General features: G+C 37.4%; 1 protein-coding gene across 2 annotated transcripts; it reads right to left on the bottom strand.

Moving 5' to 3' along the window:
- Window positions 1–925: 925 nt before the first annotated feature.
- Window positions 926–20,919, bottom strand: LOC118281784 (uncharacterized). 2 transcript variants are annotated; one of them, XM_035602514.2, is made up of 9 exons: window positions 20,535–20,919; window positions 8,919–9,000; window positions 8,155–8,412; window positions 7,949–8,065; window positions 7,660–7,701; window positions 6,712–6,860; window positions 6,526–6,626; window positions 4,222–6,438; window positions 926–3,992 (listed from the first exon to the last, which is right to left on the bottom strand). In XM_035602514.2, exons 2-9 carry the CDS (start codon window positions 8,925–8,927, stop codon window positions 3,691–3,693), a joined length of 3,195 nt encoding a protein of 1,064 aa, XP_035458407.1. In that variant the 5' UTR covers window positions 8,928–9,000; window positions 20,535–20,919; the 3' UTR covers window positions 926–3,690. The 2 variants fall into 2 exon arrangements, with proteins under 2 accessions (XP_035458407.1, XP_050557276.1); XM_050701319.1 differs by lacking the exon at window positions 7,660–7,701 and having other exon boundaries at window positions 20,535–20,907.
- Window positions 20,920–25,424: the final 4,505 nt, after the last annotated feature.

Raw genomic sequence — 25,424 nt, 5'->3', positions numbered from 1 at the left:
TTGCCTTTATGTTAAGTAATATTGTACTTTATCACGCTACAAACAGGTTTCACTTTCGATTTTCCTAGCGTAAGTAAACAATTTATTTTTATAATTACTTTAGTAAAAGATCAGTTAAAGAATAATTATCTATATTTACTAAAAGTCTGTTTTGCTGTTAACTGATTTAAAAAATGCGTGTACATGTAATAAATAAATTGCAGATTACATAACGTTTTATTTACTTCCTTAACTCCTCGTTTTTTCCAATTTTAATCATATAAATATCGAGAAAAAAATTGTTTAATATTACATCTCAATAAAGTGTATAGATAAAAAAACAAAGTTTTGAAAACTTTATTGCAGTAATAGCTATGTAGAGATTATTTAACATAATTCAACCCATACTTTCGGACACTATAAGACTTTATGTGCATAGAATATGGACATAGAAAATCAATTGATAACAATATTTATTTCCTCATGAGTGGATAGAACAGCTGTAGATATGTATCACGTAGCTGAACGTAGAATATAAAACTAAAATTGGATGCGGTAACTTGCAACTTTATTGTAAAAAGTGCGAGTGCCTTCTTCATCAGTGAGAGTGTTAGAAAATGAATGTTGCTATACTATATTGCTGTTCTTTTACGTCTGGCGTTATTGTAGTAAGTAATACCTATATCGGTTCATTATATTGCAGTTAGATTATGTATCCATATAAGAAAGTGTGATCGATGTGCCTGCCATGTTTTCACTCAAGGAAAATATCTAATACTTACACTCTGACGAGAGTTTCCACTGTATTTTTAACCTTTAGTATATCGTATATACGACACAATAGAAAACACATTGTGTCTCGCGTGAATTTGCGTTCGTATGGCATTAAGCCTGCACATTTTCATATTATGTATGGGGGGTACGAAATAGTAATAAAACCACAATGTATACTTTTACTCCCGTTTTAATGAATTTGGTGTTGTAAAATAATTATTATCGATCAAGGTGTACAAAATTACAGGCCTTTACAGTATGTAGGTAAGTTCTGGCGCATTAAGTAGTTTACAATATTACCTATACTCCTTACGAGGTGTATGCGAGTACATTATATTTATACATAATAGTAGCAAAAGGTATTAAATACATACAGTGATAATATTGCTTACCTTGCTGTACCACAAGTAACATATTGTACTTACATTATTTATTATGACCATCAATCTCTCTTAGGTGTCAATTTTATACAATATTCAAATATATGTAGTTATAATCAACTTGATAGTGACTGATATACCATTAAATGTAAATTATTTAAAAATATACCATATTATTTTATAATTCATTGGAATTATTTACAGTTTAATTAGTTCCTAAGTACAATTTTCACAATTAACAAAATTAAAGTCGAAATTATCCAATAAATGAATAAAATAACATGGTTTATGGTACCTACGTACTGTTCAGCATATTTTACTTTATTCTTTAGTTTTGTTATAACAAAGTGCGAGATTTGTGCGATATTTACTATTTTATTTCCGTACAAGTTTGGACTCTGTTCAAAGTCTACTTTTTTCGGTTGTAAAACAAAACTATTTTATGAAAACAAATGAAGGTTTCAGAGATAAATTACTATTGAGCGCCTTGGCAGCTTGGTGACGAGGAAGATAAAGTAAAGTAGATCCAAAAATCAAACAAAATTATTATAAGTATTGAACTTAAGGAATGACGCGAAGTCAACGAGACCATATTCTGTTACGTAACAATAACGGAGTCTACAAGCTGTGTAAGTCACTCAACAATAATTCATTCCCTTTATCAGCAATTACATGTTAACGTACACATATTCCTACAAGTGTTAAAATTTTGAGATGATTACAAACGATACATAGACGATGTCGACGATTTTGTAAAAAAATATAAGTAAAGTTGAATTCACAACAAAGTTTGTAACATTACATAGTTAGCGATTCCTGTGTATGTAAGTAGTTAAGTCGTTTACTAATAAAGTATGTGACCTTCAATAGGAACACACAAAAAACCCTGTAATTTTACATCTCTAAAGGTACCATGTTCAAATTAAGATGAAAGTACTTCACAGATCCATCGAATCACAAGATTTAACAAAAATAGTAATTACAATTAATATACAATCATCTCTATATATACATATTATAATCGTCGATAAAGAAAGTTTACGAATACAATTCTTTTAACGATCTAACTTTAATTCAGAAACATAGTTTATGTATTAGATACAATTTACAGTTTTAATAATATGCAATAGGTATGTACGTGGTTAGAAAAGTGTTGGACTTAAATATTACTATCATAGAAATAATTGTTTTCACGAGAAAAGAATTGTAACTTTAAACAATCCGATGAGTAACGTTAACGTCGAAACCAGCCGAAATTTTAACATGATTGTGAACTCGATATAATTATTATAAGCCATACACGTCAGCAGGCTTTAGTACAAATTCTTTTGCCCTGTAAACAGTATAAAATATACAGTTAATAAATCTACTAAGGATTGCGTGTAAAAATCTTATTCGTACGAACAATAGAAATATACAAAACGCTATCGTTTGGTTTTACATCACGTATAAGCTGTGAACGTATGATTACACACAAGGCTTGCTTACAAGCCACGGCCGCACAAGTTACACGTTATGTAAACCAACACTTACTTACGTTTAATATTTGCCAAACATTACATTACATTTAATTATTTCAGCCTTTTCGAATAGGAGAATCATAATTACTTGGGAATATAAAATAGTAACTAGTAGACTCGGTGAATTAACATTACAATGTAGTACATGTCCATCGCCGCGCGCATGCGTGTGCGGCGCGTGCGATGCGAGCAACCACTACTCTACGATGTGAAGCACCATTTGTTCTAGCGTAGGGATAATGTACACAATTTGACAATTTTAATCTAAATAACATTAGAATTACGTTGCTGCACATATCATGCGCTTACTTTCCAAATATTCATTAGGAACAACAATTTAAAAATACTATACGCTCATCTCTTTAATTTTAACTTAAAAATAAACGTGCTTTTGGCACTTACCGTAAATCAGTTGCTTTATAAAGTGTTTCGGACCGATTTCAAATAATTTCACAAAACTGTATTCGCTCGGCACTTCATTGCTGTTCAGATATTCTTTGGTGAAATTTAATTATAGTAGCACTTTTATGTACTGCTGATGTTTAATACTACTTATAATTGAACAACAAATAATAAAGGATAGTCATCAATCTCGACAACACTGTTACGAAGTCATACATCTTTTATATCTGGAAGTAGGTACATACATCTTTATCGTGTAAAAAATTAAATAAGTCGATGTCTCAAAATCCTATTTACAATAGAATTCTAATATATATAAAATTGAGCATTAGTATAAACAGAGGCTGCAGAATTCTTGGATGTAATATTTAAATCCTTAACCTAATATGATACAATTCCCGAAGGACCTAACATTACTCAAGTACTTAGTACTTATAATATCGCATCGCATTTACAAGTTATAAATCTTACAAATGTACAACTTAAAGTTTATATCGTAATCTCATAGCCACTGCAAGGGACGAACTAGTCGTCCGAATGTTTTTACGAAATACTTTCGTTAGATCACAAGACTGGAATCACATATTGCGGCGGGGAAACACGCGTCCGGCGAGTGCGTGCTGCGCCAACAAGCCTCAGGTGCACTCGATGATGAGGGGCTGGCTGGACTCGATGACGCTGGCGCGCGGCTCGGCCGGCTGCGGCACGTACTGCGGCTCGTGCTCGGGCAGCGCGCGGTACGCGTGCGGCGACAGCGGCGCGTGCGTCACCAGGTGCGGCGTGGTAGTGTGCGCCTGGTGCGCCTGCCCTCCCAGCACCACCTCGTGCGACATTGCCACTCGCGCCCCACCGGCTCCCACCAGCCCGCCCTGTGATGGAGAGTGCACCTCGTATGCCTCGTGCCCCTCTCTTTCGTGGCAGTCTTTGTCGACGTTACCTGCAAAGTGCACGCGAAAATGAAATCGGTCGCGTTCAGCGAGAGCGCAAGTGAAAGTTGCGGTTCACCTACGAAGAGAAAGTGCAGCGCGCTGCAGTTGCTCTCGCGACAGCGGTCGCGTTAATTCTCTTTCATTTGTTTTTAAATTGATATTATTTCTTAAATTGTTTAATTTTAAGACTTTTTGAAAAAGTGTATGAAGTGAAAAAAAAGTGACAAAACAACTTACCGATGCATTCAGTGTTTGCTGCATTGGTTATTGCTAAAACTTCTTCGATGTTGTTCGGCTTACAACTAGTGGTCTTCCAGTGCGTGCGCAGCCCGGAAGCACTGATGTACTTCTTGTCACAGCCTTGGCACACGTATGGCCTGTCATTCGTATGTAGCCGCTTGTGAAGTTTCAAGTGTACGAATTGTGTGAATTTCTGCATACACAAATCGCACGCGTATGGTTTTTGTCCTGAATGTAGACGCAGATGAGTTTTCAAATTTGATGTTGAGGAGAATCGTTTCTTGCATATATCACACTGGTGCGGCTTTTCTCCGGTATGTACAAGGTGATGTTTCTGTAGATGTGCAAGTTGTGTGAACGATTTACTACACACGTTGCATTTGAACGGGCGCTCGCCTGAATGCGTTCTTAAGTGAACCTTCAAATTGGAAAGTTGTCCAAACGTCTTACAGCAAACGTTGCACTCGTAGTGCATTTTCCCGTCCTTTTTCTTGAGTGGGTAAGGTAAGCTTCTGTATCCTCGAGAGGATTGTGAGCCAGGACTCATTGGTGCTCCCATGAGCCCACACGAACCGTCAGGGCTGACGCTGCCGTGTTGAGGAACCATTTGGCTGTTCACATTTGTGTTTTGAATTAAACTTAATTGTGAACAATTTTTTAGTGTAATCACACTGGTTGATGATGGGTAATGGTGATTTTGAACATTCTGTGACCTCTCGTACTGGTGAGATGACGTCACTGTAGGCGAGTAATTGCTGGGTGGTGATCCTAGTTGAGTGATTATCGTAGAGTTAGGAGGAGAATATAAGTTGTAGGAGTAGTTAGGATAGTGACTTTCATACCGTGTCTCACGAATTTCTCTTATTTCTCTGATTTCTCTAATCTCAGTAGTATGTGGGATAGTGTGCGGTGGTGACGATGAATATAGCGAGGCAGCGCTGGGCGTAGGCAGCTGCTGCGGCAGTGGCAACAAGGATGGCAGAGGAGTCAAATTCGAGCTAGAGTCCGGACTGCAGGCATTGCCATACCTTTGACTCTTTTTATACGAATAAGCCATTTCGGTAGGAGATGACGGTGGCGGTGTCGCATTTGGTTGACGGCGATTAGGGTCATTGTTGTTTGTATCTATCCTGTTCCCAGTTAGTATTGTTTCCAATATTCTTGTATCAGGTGGAGAATATCTCATGAAAGCCGGTTGCGGAGATGGAGACATCGCGCCGTCTTCATAGTATGGCTTGGTTAGTGGCACCACTGTATTTTGAGATGATTCTAATACTATAACAGTGGATGTGGCAGGGTCACGTCTTGGTGGTGACAAATTTTGTGGAGTATTAGGAATTTCTTCAGCTATTACTAATTCTTTTTCACTTTCACAATCCATATCTTTGTGATTTTGATATTGATATGCTCTTGGCATTTTTATTTTAACTTTTCTATATTCATTACGATGCATATCTTGGTCCATTTTTTGGACTATTACTGTTTCTTTGGGTTCATTGGTTTTGTTGGAACAGTCAAGAACATAATTTTCTACATCGGAATCACTTGAATCTTCAGGAGGAGTGAATTCATCGTGATAGCCGTTGCTATGATATCCTTCATCTGATCGCACAGATCCATCATTGGGGGTCAGTTGATGTTCATAGTGTGGCCCCACACAATGAGTTAGTACTGGAGATTTGCTTCCTAACTTTTCTTGGGTACTCTGTGCCATTGGCGATGGCCCACGCATGTCCCGCAACGTTTGGCATTGGGCAGGAGACCTGTTACTCTGTATTCTAGGATTCTCAAGTTGATGTATAACCACTTGGGATGTACTTTCTTTGTGCTGATGTATTATTAGAGTAGGATTCTCCCTGTGCATTTTAACAGGCGATGGCGAAGGCATTAAGCTAGTTGGCGATAATGATCTTTGTTCTGTAACAATTGAGTTTTCACTTTTGTTATGGATAATGTTTGTGGAAATGTCTGCTCTGAGGACCACCCTGTCATTTTTATTTATACATCTCGGATCTTCCCGATGTATCGGCGAAGGATTTTCATGAAAAGGTTTGTCGGTAGCTTCACGCTTTCGCCGTCGACTTGGAATTTCAGCTTCTAACAGCTCCTTGGTATTCGTTAACCCGAGAACATATTTCATGTGATTGAATGCTATTTCAGGATGCACGGGTGCTGGTGGCAAGCCATAAGCTTTTTTAATTGTTTCTTCTTTACCTATAAATAAAAAAATGACATTAAAATACATCTATGCTATAACGGACCATTCTAGGGTATCGTAATCAAAATATTGAATGAACTTACAGATGGAATAAGTTGCTCTCTCGGGATCGATATCATAGCCCAACCTCGTTGCAAAATCTTTGCAATACCACACCATGAGCTCTTCGTTTGGCATGATGTCTCTGTAAAGACAAATACGTAAATTAGTGATCAAGAAATAAAAAAGTGAATGTGTGTGAATACAGTGATATTGTGAAGTGATGTTACCTGATAGTGTAAAAATATATGTGTTCCTGATGTTGACAAGCCACGAGGTTCATCACGGAAAGAGAGTACGCAGACGCGACATATCGCATCCAGTTTGCGACGCTGGTGTCGGAACCGTCCAGGTAATAATAGTCACTGTCCTTAAATATCTGCAAAGAATGAACAACAATTATAACAACTGCGCCCCGTAGTGAACATTTACGCATAATTAATTTCCAATCTATACAAAAATATTTTATGCTTTATAATTTTTACAACACGACTGGTTTGTAAGAATACAAATTTAAATGTAATTTATGTTTACATAAACCATTCCATTGATTACTCTTGTACAAGTAATTACTTGGTGTTTGTAGTAATTGACTAACAATACTATTACGTTCTAAGATTTTTCTCAATTAAGTTGCAATTGTTTGTTACTTGCTGATATTATGTATGTTTGGAATCAAACTTATATAATTGAGTTAGACACATGTTATTCGCGCACGTGGCACGTGCAGGATATTTACAGTGCGCGTGCAACTGATAGCGACACGCTTACATTATAGTATAGAGTAGCGTGGAGTCAAGGACGAGATGCAATGTCACTCGAGAGGTAATATAGGACGCGGAAGATAACGCACGCTTAAACAATCATTTGCATTTGAACAATTAATAAGTACTTGTGCCTTCATCTAGGGATGTGAACAGGGGCTATCAACAACATGCATTGTGATTATTTTACGACATTGCACTCTACTTGTAATTTTTAATCAAATATTTGTTCTACCTAGATTGTGCGTGACATTAAGCGATAATATATTTGTTTCAGTTTCTCCATCGTATACTTTTATGACATTTTGTATTATAAACGACTACGGATTGTAAACAAATAATGCGTACATATTTGCAGAAAATATATTTATACGACCATCACCATTGAAATCGAATTTTAAAGCCCAATCTCACCTTAATATTTCCATAAGTATGATGTCTCACAGTTTCCTGTACCTGGCCCAAAGAGAGAGTTCGGTTAATAGAAGAAGAAAATAATAGTGCTTTGTATACAGATAAAATATAAAAATTACGCTAGAAATTATTAGTCTAGTTTGCTTAGTTGAGGAGAATAACTGCGTTCTAAGGGTTGTGCTGTTGAATGTACAGATACAAGCCTCAACCAAATTACAATAATAAAAGCAAAGCGGGTTGCGATTATTGGTTCATGATTCGATAATGATAGGACTGCGGTAACACTTACCCTCCAATAATATCTCCAGGAGACCTTGTCATTAGGTTTGTTCGGTGTTCGGGTGCCTTCAAAGGGCCCGAAGCGTGTTCCACGCGGTATTACACCTATACTCCATACACCTTCCGTCTGTAAAATTGTACAAGTGTGATGTAGAGCATTTACGATGGCTTTGTTTTTTGTTGATGTTGTCGTATCTGCAGGAGATGTTGACGTACCGGTGTATTAGGAGTGGATAATACTGCAGATGGTCTGAGGGCCAGGCTGCGCGGGAGTGTCCTCTCGGCGCGGTTAGGCGTGCCCCGCTCACAAGGCACGTCGGGCACGATGTACACTGTGAGCCTCTCAAACTCCTCCTCACGCATGCGTGTTACATCGTATGCGCCCGCGCTGGACACGCCGTTTACTACATCTGGGCCTCCAGGACTCCCCGTGCGGCCCACCACTGTTGTGCTCGGAACTTCTTCGCTGGTTGACTGTTGAAAATATACTCCAAGTCAGTAAAGTCACACACTGTCTCACTAAACAATATTTAAATACGTTTTCTACTTAAAATTAATCGCAACTACCGGAGCAAATATTTCTCCGATACGTTTTCATTGGACCGAAGACTTAACACTATCTGCCGCTACTACCCGATCACTTTCAGGCCCCAAAAATATGCAAACAACATCGTAACGTGATGCATTTTCCCTCTTTACAGCCGTGTGCATTTTGTATTGTGCCATTTAACTTTGAGTGTTATTTTCTTCTTGAAAGAGTTTAGTTTCCTAAGTGAAATGTGAAAAGCAACGTTCGATAAAGGGGCGGCGCCACTACTGACCCAGTTTTGTGATAAGTGCGCACTTTCCACTGCGCACCGACACTTCCCCTTTGCCTATTTATATTTTCAACAATTTCAATTGAATACTTAGATATTTTCTTGCAAAATTTATCAGTCTGTATTAATATTTACATAAAGGTTATTTTGGCGTGCACTTACCAGTCTCATTTTGATTGATGTGTCTTGGTCCTTTAATTTACTATTGTCATAATTACTTTCTGTGTATTGAAGTAACTTGTACCTGGAACAAAACATATTTGTAGTTAGTAATCATCGTAATTGTTTCAGTGGAATTTGACTAGACTATGTACACAAAGCTTTGATTTCTGAAAACTCCTGTCAATGTCTGCTTACTTTTACTGCTAAATAATTACAAATTCAGTTTTTTATTCAATCTAATGGATGACTATCTGTGTATGTGACTTGGTACTCGCGTTTTTTTTATGATGATATTAAATATCGATTGTCATGACAACCATATAAAAGATTAGTTTAAATTTAGGATGTTATACCAAAACGATCGCGTATTGCTCTCCTGACGGCGGATGCATTGAATATTTGCCAAGTTGGCACTACTCACGTGGAATACGGAACTATGAATTGGTCACGAAAATGAAATTCTTTGTGATTCTACGAACACTAAAGTTTAAAATAAACTTTAGAACTAATTTCGGATAACATCAAAAATACTGTCAATAGTAATAAACGTTGTTGATTTCAAAACTTATTATCTATACAAGCTCGCTTACAAGTACAAATACCAAAAGTTCGATAGCAAAGAAAGCCCGACCGTTAAAGTTTTTCGAAATAGTTATGCAATAACGACAAAAGTAAATACACGAGCCACGTTCTATGGCTTTTTAAGTATGGGCAGGTTCGTAAAAGAATGCATTCCCGTATCGGTGAAGTGACTATGAGGCAACGTTGAAGTTCAACATTTCATTGCATAATTGCGGAAGCGAGGCGGCTTGCGGCCGACGACTCCTCTCGATGAGAACGAAAATTTTGTTTTCCAAACCGGCCCCATTTGACATTCAAATTGTTGCGCAAGCGCCGGCTCGAACACCGTATTGTAAACATTATGCGTTGCATTTGTAATGGTTTTATGCATGAGTTTTGTAACCGATGTGGTGCATCGCCAAGTATTTATTGTACTTATGTACATACGTCACTGTAACATTTGAATTAATCAATAAATTCTGAAGCAACTGTTATTTAATATCCATTATAAAGGAATGAGTGAGTTTAAGTCCCTGTAAACAATTAATTAAAGTGAAATAAAACAATTATTAAGTACTTTGTCTCATATAAAATTAAATATGAATGGTGAAGCGAGAATCGTATAAATAATGTATGCAGGTAACTCTTGCGTAAGGGCTGATGTTTACACAGTAACGTCAGTACTGGTGGGATATAGTGTGAAGAAGTGAGAGGGAGGGAGGGGGGCACGTGACCGTGAGTGCAGGTTGCGCAATGCGTCCGCGCAATGTCACACATCGCACGCAACCCCGCCCGGCAACCACTTGCTACTTGTACTTCTCGTGATAACGCTAGATAAATTATGTACCTACTTACCTATACATACCTAAAACATTCGGTTTTATTCTACACAAACAAAGATTACATACTTGTTTTTCACTCACATAATTATATTAAATGATCGGTGAAAGTTATTGGAAAACTACCTCGATTGAGTACTTTGTTTATTTATAATTTTGATAGAACATTATAATCAAGTACTAGTTAATGAGCAGCTAGAATGCAGTGCTATCACACAGTAGCGCACGGCGCGGGCCGCGGCGCGCATCGCCGCGCGCGCACCAGGAAGCAACCTTGAGCATGCGCATGATGCGCTCGCTCTTGAACTTGCCCTTTACGCTAGCACGTTGCGACCACGCTAGGGCTATCAACTTTTACGTTCATTTATTTTGTTGAAAAATTATTTTGTACGAAGTTCGAAGAGACCAAATAAATTGTCACGAAATATTTATTGTATCACTATTTCTTATGATTTTATTGTAACTTTCGTGAGACATACTAAATTAATTATTATGTTATCGGCTTACTCACGTAATGTTTTGTCGAGGAACTCGACTAGTTTCTATTACTATTTATTATAATAAGCAATTTAGGTTTTATTATTTTCAGTAAGTATAGTAAATTAAACATTGTCTGACTGGTGATTACAGCGTACAAGGAATTAACGCTATGAGTGTCTAAGGGTGGGTGATAAAATACTACACTAAGAATATCGTTCTTTGCTAGACTACGTAACACCCCTTTTTTTCTAGAATACATTTTTTATAAATGCTTTCAGTGTCTTCTACATGTAGTTTGGATGTCATCAATTTAATCTACTGAAATTATATTAGTATCTGATTAAATGATGTAACACCAAAACTTTATAAAACGGTAGAGAAAACGACTACAGCCTATATATTTTATGAATGAGAATTAAATATTTATTTGAATAAATAAATAAAATAATATTTATAAAGTACTAAAAACCCTACCAGCTACAGATGCGCGTTGACGCAGAACGTTATTATTCACTGATTAATAAGATATGATGAATCAATTGTTTTGATCTATTCGGACTCTACAAGGTCCCTTTATCAGTATTCCTGTTCCTGATTCTAATGCAGCGATAATAACCATTCCAAGTATCGTTCGCGGAAGCATTAGCGATATATTTAACCGACTTCATACAAATAATTATATTATGGCTAAAGATCGCGATGGTTTTCGATTTCTATGATAGAAAACGTTTGTTATGCAAGCCAAGAGTGCAAGGTCGTGCAAGAAAAAGTGTCAGTAATAAGAGTGATGTAAAATAGCGATGATGAGTGCACATAATGTTCACATGTTACATAGCCATGCGAGAGTGCAACGGGAACACTAACCTTGCAGGCTAATAATACATTTAATACGTAGATATTTCCACTGCAAATAGACGCGACTACCTATTGGTTAGATAGCAACAATATTACATTATATTATGTATTGTATAATGTTTTTAAATATTTTTGTAATATGATTTATATTCACTTTTCAAGGGTTTTTTTGCGGAAGGAAAATAAGGGAGTAAATAATAAACTGTCCGGAATTTTATCATCAGTGATACGGAAATGTGCACTATGTATAGCACTTTTTAAATTAGCCTTTGCGCTTAGTTAGAGCAGCTCAAAAATCTAAGAACTGGTAACAAGTGCATTTAAAAACACTGAATATTAAAATCTGCAATGGGTGATTTTTTCGTGTAGTATTTTGTTTCCTATTTTACAATTTACGAAGCGTCGACTGTCGAACTTGCGGTTTCACAGCACTAAAACTTTTTAAACTAAACCGAAAAGTTTTGTGGAAATGGATAAAAATATGGCAATACTTACAATCATAAATATTCATCGTTCATGAAATTCTTGAGATACTGTTCATATTTTTCGCGTTAATGTTAGTATTTCCGCGGATAAACAAAGAGTATTATCGTCTTTGGTACATAAATAGTTTAAATAGTGTTATGATGGTGTGCCTAGAAGGCAAGAGCGAGGTGCAGCGACTTGAGGTATTCGAGCAAGATGCGCAGCGCCAGCAGAGGAACCCGGGGCTGCAGCCGGCGCGCCGCTCTCATGTCCGCGGTGCGGGCCCGCGCGAGCCGCACTCAGCGGTGGCGTGCTGTCGCCGTGCTCGCCGGCGGAGCGCGGTGCGCATTATGCAACGCGGAGCCCGCCGTGCTGCCGACCTGCCTCACGTCTAGCCGGCGAACGCCGACCACTAACCCGACACAGCCGCGCCGCTATGCCCACCGACCTAGATGCACTTTTACGACGCCGAGAATGCAATCGACACACATATTCGCGTCTCGTTCCGATAAACGCATCGACGACGAAAGCGGCCTGTGACGGAGAATGCGGACGAATTTGACAGCAAATGCAGTGAGTACGTCACGTTCGCGCCTCCTATTCTCTTATTAGAGGAGAGCGGGACGGCACAGCGCATTGCGACCGCGGACTGCATTCAAGTTCATTACTTCCGTAGTGTGGCGACCGCGGCGCGCGCCGTGACCGTGCTCTCGATCCCACCAACACTAGCGACGATCTTCAAAACTGTTGTCGCGGGAAAAACTAATACTATCCTACCAGGAAATGATTCTAATAAAGATGTTTCCAAACAATTGAGAATTTATTCTCAAATGATTCTATGAGAACAAAATATTTTGTTAATTCATTAAAATGATCTATATTTACACTCGAATTAACTATAAATAGAGACACTAAACAGTAAATAAATCACATACACGCTTCCATTACGTACGTACTAATGAACAACGAACACTAAAATAAAATGTATTGATACGATAATTTGTAATCACAGTTCGCTAATTAATACAAGTTGAAAACAACGTGGTCGCGGGTGTCGTGAGAACGGCAGCGAAAGCCATGCAGGGCGGGCGGCGGCCTGCGCGCCTCCCCGGAACACGCTTTCACTCTCACGGGTCGTCGACACAGCCTGCACACGCACCCTTACCTTTGATTCTCGAACACACTCGTATGAAATAAGCTTTTTTCGATTTAAGTATCGATAAACTTTTAAGACCTCATTTGAGTTGTGGATTTGGTTTTAAGAATTGCGAGTTTTTCTTTACAATTTGCGAGTGTGACAATCGTGGTAAGGGTGCATCTCACTCTCCACCGACACCACCACTCCGCACCCTGCCACCTACCATTATCCAATATTGATTTCACTATTTACGGCCTGTAATCTATGAACAGCTGCAAACTGCCTCGCCTCGCTACAAAAGAGCAGGCGGTTGACTGTCGCCGCTCAAACACAGCTTTTTCAATTAGTTTGAATGAATAGTGTTGTACTGATGTTGTACGGTTTGTTACGATTTTCAATTTGTCGTATGTAATTATGACATAATATGTTTAACGTATGCTATATTATTTGTGACTTTACTAAGATAATGATGCATATTTATGGAACATTTGGATATTATGGGAGTTTATGTACAAACAAAAGTTTAATTTATCGTCGTATAAACTGCAATTTAGTGCAATTATCTTTATAATTATTAGATTTTTTTATAAAATAATTTGCTAAGTACTATTGTGTTTAGTTAGTTAAATCGCCCTCTTTTCGTGTTTGGTGTCGCTCCCCTTCCTTGGCTATAAGCAGTACGTTATAGAGGTATATGGGCCCTTTTCATCCGCGACCTACGATAACGTCTGGCAATTTCCGAACATTCGTGATCTACCCCAAAGTGTTTTTCAGGCTCGTAGGCGCAGTGACGTTTACATGCACTTGTTACAATAACGTGGTGACGACCTGATAATGAGATAAATTAGTTTTATAAGGGAATTAATGAATTGTTTTTTCTTTGTGATGATTACTTGTGTAGCTAAATATTATACTAGTAATAATAAGGTAATGATGTAACTTAATAATTTTGTATGTTAGGTAATAATGAGAATGACGAGTTATTAATTATATTTAGTATTCAATGGAGTATTTTAAATTAAAATGTGATAATTATTTATAGACACAGATAATACAACTTAGCTTTATAATTTTAAAAACTTTTTTTAATTACAAATATTCTTATACGACTAATAAGAGTCTAATAGAAACCCATGAGATAAACCATTCATTTAAAAAACGAAATTATCCGATTGTCGGTCAATTAGAGCGTGAAAAGCGAAGCGCATCAAAGAAAATGCAGTTTTCCATCGGCGGAGGCTTGAGCGGTATCAAAACACTGAATCTTCCGGGGTGAACGGCCGCGGCCGCCTCGTCCCACTGCGAGCCCCCGCCCGCGCCAGCCGGCGGCGCTGGGCGCGAGCGAGACGCCGCGCGCCGCGCCCGCCGCGCGAATAAATCGCACGCTGCGCTCGTGTGCGCCGGGAAATGCGTTTTCTGTACTAGTATTGGGCACACGGTCGTTGACATCACATCACAAATTTTCTTTAGGTTTGTAATAGAAACTTGAACGGCTTTATTACGTAAACTTCTAAATAGGAGCTGCTGTATGAAAATACACGGAAGTGCTTCGGTTGCATCTTTAATTCGTATTGTGTTAAATAATACCTTGATTGTTTCAAGATGTATTTTATATTTAGCCTGTAAAAAGACCAATTCATTATTTTTTATTTCGACTGGCCCAATTTTTGAATTTTCATTTATAACTGAAAAGCTCTCTTATAAGTTTTAAATAAAACCTTAAAAGATTTTCCTAATTTGATTTTCATTAAAGCGTTCGTTACGTGCTACGTGGTAGCTCATTGTAATGTTGATCTAATTGGTAAATTATTCTGCGTTTATGCATGGGGACAGAGCAAGAACATAAAATGTTTCCTATAACTATAAGTTATGTGACTAACGATCCTTTGCATCCTGAATGGTGGCGTTGATTATTATGGCTACGTTAAAATACATTCTACAGTTGAGACACGATGTTGGTTCTGTTGACTCATTGGAACCCGTTATGAATATCACACATAGATACACTATTTTATGAGCTATGAAATGATAATGTATTGTATATATAACATATTTAGATTGGTTTTTCTACAGCAAGTTGCATGCCGGTAATGTGAAAACATCACTCTTCCTTAATATTCCTCCCTAAAAGTGTTGCTTCCGTAGTAGCGCTAAGTTTTGATGGCAAAGCACTATTGATCCTATTTAGTATAATGTATAGGGCTCGTGTATATCTGTGCAAGTGCTGGTGCCCGCAGTGCAAACTCGATTTCCCCCTTCTTGGGGTAGGCTTCAATACTCATTCATGCGTTTTTCCCTGTCTGGCTCGGAGGCGGCGCATAGCTCGCTCCTGCTCACCACGCTTCCGCGTTGATACCGCTACATACGCGCATGCACTAGACCTAGCCCAATGCAGCGAATTTTGCGTAGGGTCGTTGTCCTCTCGTACACCCCCATCCATACAGCTAGCATGTAACTAAATGTTCCGATAAGTCTGGCTAAATTTCTAATCCCCCGTGCAGCACTCCCCATCACCTCTCTTCTTTAAAAAGTTTTACAATTTAGAGTAATTTTCACTTTTAGCACAGTGTTGCAATTTCCTTTGTCGGTCCTTTTAAACGATTGTTCAATATAATAATGGAGGTCGCCAGGATAGGTAACGTATAGAAAAAAACAACGACCGCCGAGTTTTATGGCCAATTACGTCAGTTATACAACCGAACGCACTAAAAATGCCATTTGCACAAATTGCATTTCATGATTTTAGCAAGTGAATAGTTTGTTTTTTAACAAAACATAGAATGGCAACAACAATGCATCTGTGTCATTAAAAAAATGCAAGTCCGAGAAGGACCGGGCACAGTTTGAAAACAATTGTTTGTTAAAAGTGCAGAGTTTTTTTATTGACATGTTTATGTTTTGACGAACGGTTGTTCCAAGGTTTGCCTAGAAAACAGTTTTTGCCAACATCTAAACGTCAGTACCCTTTACTGACGGTTAGCTGTTGTTCTCAATTATATATTATTTTATGGTTTACCAAATATAAGTTTACAACATGAAGTTAAAAAAATGTTTCGAACATTTAAGATTGTTTCTGTGATAGTTTAGCGGAACACAATGATGTACCTAGATGAATCGGTGCACGAAGGTGTTGAAGTACTAGACTAGAATGTGGCTAGGGTCAAAAGCCGCGCAGTATGTCAGCGTTTAGTATTCCGTGAGCCCGAGCTCGGGCCGGCTAACGGGACTGCCCGGCCGTCTACTCAAGCCTTTACTTTCATCGATCGAACAAACCGCATCGACGGTTTACTTTCCTTTGTTAGTTTTGGGTTCCGTAGACTACCAAATCTGCATATTTAATTTTGTCATGTAAAATATTATGTTCATGATATTACTTTCATTCGTAATAATTTGGGTGTTGTTTGTGTAAGCAAAAAATGCAGCAAATTGCCACTTATAACGGGAATTTTTAATAGGGACATGTTATAAAGAGATTATCGATGGTCTACCTATACAAAAAAAAATGAAAGGAGCATCAAGTGTATGGTTAAATCGCAGGTAGGACCCGTATCCGGAAAAAATGAGACGGGACCACAGAGCCTTTGTATAGGAAGGTACCGTTAGATTTGTTTGGAACGACTATCAAGAGAATATGAAATATGATCATCTATATATTGTTGCTTTAGTTCACCTGCAGAATTGTTTGCTAAAATATTAGAGAGGTCCTGTTATGCGTTTCCTTGCTAACAAAGTTTACAACTAAAGTGATTCATATATTGTGAATCAACGCGCATAGGAATATACCGCTAGGCAAAAACAATGTGCTGATCAACAGGACTTGGATTACAGAACTGCATATGTATGCAGTTGTGTTATCCTAGTTTCTTAGAACGTAGAGGTAAAATGGTGGCCGGTAAAGTGCGTGGAAAGCTTGTGTTGGTCATAAATAAGTGGGTAACTGATATGGGAAGGAAAATATAAACTCTACTGTATGGATCTTTAAACATGGATGTAAATAGCCTAAGCAAAGGAATAATTTATTGTGATGGAGGCGGCGACTGACGTGCAATCTGTTGCTCTTGCATTCTTTACGATACCTTGTTGATATCAGTTGGAACTCTCTCTGTTACAATGTTGGTTGTGTCTATACATATGTATATACGTACATACTTCTATAAACACGTACATATGCAGTAGCAATCCGTCACAGTGTAAGGTTTAACACACGTTTTTATTCATGCAGCACCTACTGCATCCCGCTACCGTTAGGTCGTGTCGATAAAAAATAAAGAATAGTGAGGGTGAAATCAAAGCTCGGCGGGATGCACGTCGCATGCAGGTGTAATTCCCATGATGTGAAAAGATTACAATCTCTCAGGGCATATGTAAGCGAGTTATTTAATTTACTTAATGCAGTTACGTTTCCTAATTGCTCTTTGTTATGTTACTTAACAATGAAAAGGACGTTTATTACAGCCTTTGGACAATGATCCGCCAGTTGCTGTTGTGTCCTTTATCATAGTTTGAGCATTTACTTAAAATACCTATGTTCTTCCATTGATTCTGTTGTTATGGACTTGATTGTGCGTTGAAAAATACGGTATCTGTTACTAATTCCATTTATTTAAAAATAGGTCTGAAGCGCCTAAATGAATGAATAATAGCTATAAAGCTAGTAGGTACTAGTAAGTCTATTTGTTACAAATTATGGTGCGGTAACCGTTGCCTGGCTGTCCACCGGAAGGCTGGTGGCATACATATTATAGCTACTCCTATGCATGTGGGACATTGTCATCGATATTTTTATAAACACGTGCTACTGCACTTCCTCCAACTTTACTTTCATAACTTATACAGAATAATAAATAGTTTATTACGTTAAGCGGCTGGGAACACTTGCGTTACTTCGCTGCAGCAGTTTAAATGCAAGGCTCGCCTGCTTTGCATGTACATTTGTAAGTTGATATCTCTTTCTCGGTAGGTAAAGCTGGTCGTTTCTATTGGCTTACTTTGATGCTAAGAATAAGTGAATCATCTATTCTATTATTTTAAGTGTTTAGCATATTTTATGGCTGAAGAGTTACGACGTGATCAATTTGATTAATATTGTTTTGTCCGAGATTACAACAATGTTTTTCTGGGTTGCTGCTTTCCAACAAAGACTAAGTTATTACTGTGGTGGCAAGCAACAGTGCTGAAAATGTTAGCGTATGTGAATTAAAGCCCTGTTGTTTATAAAAACAAACAAATCGTCATTGAAAGTTAAGGTCATATGTTGCAGGGACGAGTCAGTCGAGCGAGAAAAAGGTTATTACGTTATTACATAATGGGTGCGTGTGCGCCCGGGGCACGATACGAAGGTACCGTTGTTCGAACAGGTTCCACGCATTACAGCGCCCTCCCCCTCCCCCCGCCGCCCGCGCATGCATCGCCCGCCACGCGCATGCGCCTGCACTCAACATTTACTTTCTACCCATCAAGGACCTTCCTGCCTGACTCGTGTCAACATTAAATTATATGAAAAGAATCCAGTTTGGTGTCTGGTGCGTGTTCTGTTCCTCTGATTATGAGCTCTGGAATTATTCCTTTATGCATCCTAGTTGCAGGTTTATTATAGCCCTTTCCCTAAAAACCTAATTTTTATTGTATACAGTATGTTAGGATTTGTTAAATGTCAAACAGTTCTAGATTTTTTTTAAATAAATCTTCATTGCTTATGTAATTGGGTGGAAATCCTTTAAGATACACGAAGAAAACATTTACATACGCTTCCGTCACGAATTTTCAGTCTAAATCTTAACTGTATATATTTTCAAACCATTGTTAAATCATTATTGACTTTATACTCAGTGGCGTAGATATAAAAATCGCATGAGCGAAAGCGTCAAGAAGTGGGGCTGAGACGCGAGCGCGCGGTTCAATGACCGAGTTTTCACGGGTTTGACAGCCTTCTGTTATATCATCGGTCGTTGTCATTGTCATTGCCGAAACCGCGGCGAGTGGCGCGCATGCTAATTTGTAACTTTTGCGCTTGCGATTGGAACCACTTTTGCTTGTCAAGTTTAGTGTTTAAATTATTTTTTGGCTTACGTCTACATTAGTGTGCGTGTCCATGTAATACGTTGAGGCTTATTTATGTACATGGTTCCCATCGTTTGTTCTTTCATTCAGTACATACGCTTAAGACAAATAAGTTCGATGCATTCAAGTTTTGAAGGTCATGAAAGATGGACGAGATATATTATGATGTAACTTATTGTATCCGATTCAAATGTATCTTTTATATTTTATTTATTATTGAAGAATGATTTTGTGAGAATATTCGTTCTAATTTACAAAAAACTAAATAGGTTTGCGTAGGTCGTGATTGATGGCAGTTTACAAATTATTGACCAGTAATTTGAATATGACTGTGAGAAAAAAATTCCAAGACTTGGAAAAAAATAGACAAAAACAGTAGCAATAAAACAAAAATAGGCAACAAACAAATGATTAACTGATGGCTGCAGGAGTATAATCACTGCATGGCTTACGTAATTTTCGCGTAGGTAGATTACGTCACGTGTGTTAAAATGTTCGCCTTGAATTTGAACCTGGCAAGTTCAAGGCTTTGTTTTTGCGCCTGCGCACCCAACATCGACGCAACAACAATACTTGTCTGTGTGTGTGTCAGCCTTGCATGTTATGATTTGTATAATTGCCGCCCAAAAAACATTGGACGCTTCTTCAAAATTACTGCTGCCAACGTTGAATTGGTAATCGTTTGGTCAGAAAGAATTGAATTATTATTTTTGTCAATGTTCTAGGGAGTTTGTTTTAATCCCATTTGTTTGTTTAGTTTTGTATTAGTTTGTTTATTGTGCTCCATTACCATTCCTGTGCTGTGTTGATTAATTCCTTAATTGAGAATATTATTGGAGTGTGATTATTTGGTTAATAAAGTATTAAACTTGAAAAATGTTAATTAATTTCGAGTTAATTTTCCCTTTGTAACTTCCGTATAATCATTCTAGCAATTATATTTTGAAGACCATGTTATTATGTGTGATTATGTAATTTTGTTAAAAAGTATGTCAATGTTATGTTATTCTATTATTTTTTAGTATAATATTCTATTCTACTTCATTTACCAAATAAAACCTCCATAAAGTTAATTTATAATAATCATTACTTAAAACTAAGACGCGCGTTGATGTCTTTTGATGGCGCGAAGAAATCCTAAGTAAGTGTGTTTAGTTGTAGTTAAAAAACTTAAATTATGTTAATGCTTAAAGTTATTAAAAATATTTGTATACTAACCATTAGGCTTGCAGTCCCGATGCGATGAAGAATTTGATGAAAATCCAAATTGTAAAATCCTAATGTGAAATGTTTGTTTATGTTTTCACTGACACTTAAAAATAAATCCACACCTCACAGAAAACCGTCACTTAAAAATAAAGAAATTTATAAAAATAAGTCTTATCTTGAGATCTATGTTGCTTTCAGTCTAGTTATAAATGCAAAACGTCACTGAGTATCGTAATATTAGAGGGTCATATTGGAGCGTACTGCGACACGGCGTGGCGCGCCGACACCTCCGGATAACTGATAAAATATAGCTCGGTTCATGGTCGGAGACGTCCTTCCTGCGCGACTACCCGTGTACAGCGTCCGCCCGCCTCGGTACCTGCGCCCGCGCAACGCTGCTCTTCCGCACTCGCCGCGCACACGGGTGAATGAACTGCTGCGCAAGAGCGAGACGGAACACCATGTCTCACCTCCTCCCGCGCACTCCTCCACCTCCCGTATACTCCAATGCCATGGTCGAAGCTGACAGTAAATCTTACTCCTGTATCGACAAGATAATCTAGTACAAGTGTCAAAATGTCTTTTTTTGCCTAATTTTCACTTCGTTTTCGCTGAAACTGAAATCAGTTCAGAGCACTCGAAACATGGCCACCGCTAGGTGTCAATTGGATTAGTTATTGTATGAATGCTAAAGATTCAGTCAGTTTTGTAGCCAATAGACTACTTTATCACATATTACAAGACTTTAGGAAAAGTGTAACGTGCGTGTGATTTTATTTTAAGAGATTTTCATTATCAGAAAACATATGTCTCAAAGTTTAATTTTTATGAGGAAACTTGAAATAAAACCTGAAAGACTCGGTCTGAATTCGTGATGCAATATGGTTTTGATGACTCAGTCTCGTGAAGAATATAATTGGCCCCGAATCGAGACATACAATCACATCTTTATATTTTCCTTTTAACAGAAATAAAAACACAAAATTTCGTCATCGGAAGTCCCGCTTCCGATGTAAAAAAAAACCCAAAACATTTTACGTGAAGACAAGAAATATTTCAAACATCTCTATACTAATATCTACAGCTTTCCTTATCATTAAAATGTTTATTTAAAAAAAAACCGCGCGAATCACGTATCATTGTATTTAAACAACCTTTAACTTAAAAAGTAAATCTTGTTTAAACCAAAACTTGGTTCAGTCACGTTATTACAACATGGTCTATGTTGAACGCTATCCATCAAAGCTATAATGTTCTTTATACATATTTTAGCATACCCAAACATTGAAGCGAAAGAAAACAGGTATTCAATTTAGATTTTAGATCAGGTTTGTTATACAAGTTGGTCTAGTGTCAATGACAGGATGAATGCCAGCTCTGAGGGTGTGTGGTGGCATGGAGTGACAGTCACCTCACGCCCATCAGTCTAGCGTGACAAGTCATGTGTCACGGGTAAATCGTTCATTCAAACCTCAAGAAAATGTCTAGAGCAACATTTCATCTAAGTTTATGCTAGACTTGTGTTAAGATTTTTTTAAATACCGACGTTTGGCGAAACGTTTTTTGAATGGGTACAAAAATGTAGACTTTACTGAAAGACCTGGTTTTCATTCCTTACGAAAAGATAAATTATTCAATTGCTATCCAAAAGACACAATTTTAGCTTGTAGGACTACACTGTTTTGAAATCCCAAATCCAAAAACACAGTAGTCTAAAAACTCTCTCGTAACATTTTAGTAAGCACTCGAAACATTTTACATAATTAGGTAAACAAAGTTATGTCAAACTTAAGCTGCGTCTAAATATGGTCTTATTACGAAGAAAATGTAAAATGAAGCGATGAAGACGGTCCGCAGCTAAAATTAGCAAATGTTTGAGTTTACATTAAATATGCAGACTCGCTATTTATGCAGGAAGGTGACATCATAATGTCTAAATTCCGGTCTAAATATTTCAAACGTCTTATTCAGTTGTGTAAAAGAAATGATAGAGAGAATCAAATTGAATATGACTTTAGAAATAAAGCAAAAATACAACGGATGTGGAGGTAGTCGAGCGGTAAAGAGCAACGATCTCTACACGGATTCTCTGATTCTAAACAATTCTCATAGTTCTACATACAACCGAAAAAAAATCAGAGAATTCTCTCGTATAAAAACAGAGGAATTTAATAGGGAAAAAGTTATCTAAACAATGTTTGCAGCCAAAAATCTTTATACCTAGGTCACATTTTTGTCCATAACAATAATAAATTTCAAGTGTCAAGATTGCGAAAATGTTTCTTTGCAAACCATTCTCTTTCTTCGTATTCATTGCTACATACATTACAATACTTACCATTGCTAAATAATATTTCGCACAGCTTGGAATAAGGATAAACCACACAAGAAATCGTGTGTTGGTAAATGCCAGGTCGTTTATTTCCCTTTGCTGACCAAAGCTGTTAGCAGCAGCACCTGGCAGGTCTCCAAACCACGTGTACCAGTTACTGCAATGCCAGGATAAGGATTAAAATACCTAATACTGTTACTGCTATATTGGCTAATCTTCTGAGACCATAATGCGGTTTTGTTGAAGTTGGAATCTATTTTGAACCGTTTTATGTTGTGTTAAGGTGTGAAGTGAAGATTTAGTTTCATTTGTAGTAGCAAATTTTCATAAGATATACATACTTACCTCTCTGCAAAGCAATAGTATTGAAACATTTTTTATAGATAGGGTTGTGGTAAGTACCGACAATGTTAAAGGTAATATTAAGCTAAAAAAAGGCTTTAAATAAAATATGGACCACCATATACAGTAACGCACGACAATAAATGTTCCACATGTCTTCCGTCCCGCAGTTATCAGGCGCAATCAAAGAAACAACAAAGAGGTAACAAAATGTTGGAACTTATGAAATGGGACTTTTACAGTTACGTAAGGCCCATTACAGATATTTGGAACATCTGAAGAATAAAAAATCTACATTATTATGCTCAATCGCAGCGTTAATCGTAGGCTTCGATCAAAAGATTTGCTCTACCTGCCGAACCCTTAAGTTTTTTATACAGGGTGGCCGTTATAATGGCGTGGTGAAAAAAATCTAACGGTCCCTTTCCACCCAAACACACATTGCAATGACAAAAACACAATGACATAGAAACTTTTATGTTTCCTGCGACGAAATACTTGCAATTTGAGAAATAAAAAAAATGTGCTTCGTGTTCACATTCTGTTTTACTTAAAAAAGATGGAACGGCTTATTCATTTGTTTCGAACATTTTTAAAGTGATTGATTGGTGTCCTTCGTTTTTCATTTGCAAAAAATACTCGTATCTGTGAAGGTTCCTAATAATTACCACGCCTTTGCGGTGTTACTACAAAAGTTCTTAAGCTTTAGATTACAATTACAACATGTATTTGACAATGTTTGTGGACAGCGGTACTTTTATTGGGCAGATTAAAATAAATACGATTGTAAAAAGGATTAAAAGTAGAACAATAGTAGCAATTTTGAAACCCGCATCTTGACTTGTGGAAAAAAAGCGAAGAAAGAGTTTTATTACGCAGTAGTCGATTGTAAAGAAAAGGGGTGCGCTCTCGATTCTACTCATTGTTTAGCTACTGACCACCGCGAGGGCGGAGAATGTAGTTGTAAATTGTTAGATGACTTTCTCATTGATTTATTGCGACAGTAGCCATTTTACACAAAAGTCCTTGTAACGCTTCTTTTCTAACGTTCCTAATTGTTACAGTTTTTATGTCGTATTGTTAAGATAATAGAGAAAGTAGTTGACAATGTATTTTTAAACAAAGTTTTAATACATTTACACTTCTGTTTACTGCTCAAGACAAGCGATTATTAAAAAAACGAGGAGCGTAATTAAAATTCCGAATCATGTTTAGTTTAACAAGCATCCAACAACGAATCCTGTGTGTGTTATGTAAAAACTTGACCAAAGTACCTAACTGGTGTATAATAGACGGTATTAGGAAAAAAAGAAGTGAACGCCCAAACTGGCCACTTGGAGGCTCCCCTCCACTGGCCGGCAGGACGCGATCAGCGATTTGGGAGCAATGTCCTCGACCTTGAAAATAGATGAACTTATGTAACCGCCGCCGCCCGAGGGCACAGAGCCTTCTCCACCAAATATTCCTTGAGTTTTTGCACGTCCCCAGACGTTGTAATAACCTATGCATGCTAACTTAAATCCTAATTATGATTCCTAGATGCCGGAATCAAAACACGTTAGGTAGATAATTGCATGTCTTGCAGAAGATTATTCAGAATACTGAACAAGTTATCTGCAACTCTAAATTTTGGGGTTTCGTGTGCGTGTTTTTTGACAATTCCCTGAGTTATTTTTTCATGAAATCCCTGGTTTCAGATCGACGTATCATTAACCAGATGTAAATAAAAATGAAAATATGTAGTGTGTTTGCTGAAGATGGAGTTAAAAGTCACGTGGAGTGGCCACGTGGACCTGTGAGCTGATTGGAAGCTGAAAATGGTGATCTTTTAAAATAAGACCAGATAGTAAACCATTCATGGTTTAGTGCTTTTTAATATTTCCTGAGATTTTTTGTTATAAAACTTGATTTTCTAAAAAGGTAGTTTAAGATTGGTATACATACATTTTCAGTTGTCAATAATCTTTTTGTAACACAATTGTATTCTATAATATCGTTTTATCAATATTTCACAATTCTTCAGCATCTGATCAACCTAAAAGTTATCAATCATACTAACGAGGCACTGAAACAAATCATTTTCAACCAAACCTTACTCGAAATCCAAAAATAAAACAATCCATTTTTTGTGGGTCCAACTATGTTAGTATCTGTATTTTGAACACAGTTCAAATTCAAGTACCTACATAATATTATACATCGCATATAAAAAGTAAGAATACATA

This window comes from Spodoptera frugiperda, chromosome 20, assembly GCF_023101765.2.
Source record: "Spodoptera frugiperda isolate SF20-4 chromosome 20, AGI-APGP_CSIRO_Sfru_2.0, whole genome shotgun sequence".
Taxonomy (NCBI): domain Eukaryota; kingdom Metazoa; phylum Arthropoda; class Insecta; order Lepidoptera; family Noctuidae; genus Spodoptera; species Spodoptera frugiperda.
Note: the sequence above shows the minus strand (reverse complement) of the source record. Positions and strands in the feature narration are given on the sequence as shown.

Excerpts from the sequence above, each read along its gene's own strand:
- LOC118281784 (XM_035602514.2), bottom strand. Across the intron at positions 6,861-7,659 it reads ATACTTATGGAAATATTAAG|ATATTTAAGGACAGTGACTA; the intron begins GTGAGATTGGGC and ends CATTCTTTGCAG. Across the intron at positions 6,627-6,711 it reads ATATATTTTTACACTATCAG|AGACATCATGCCAAACGAAG; the intron begins GTAACATCACTT and ends TTGTCTTTACAG.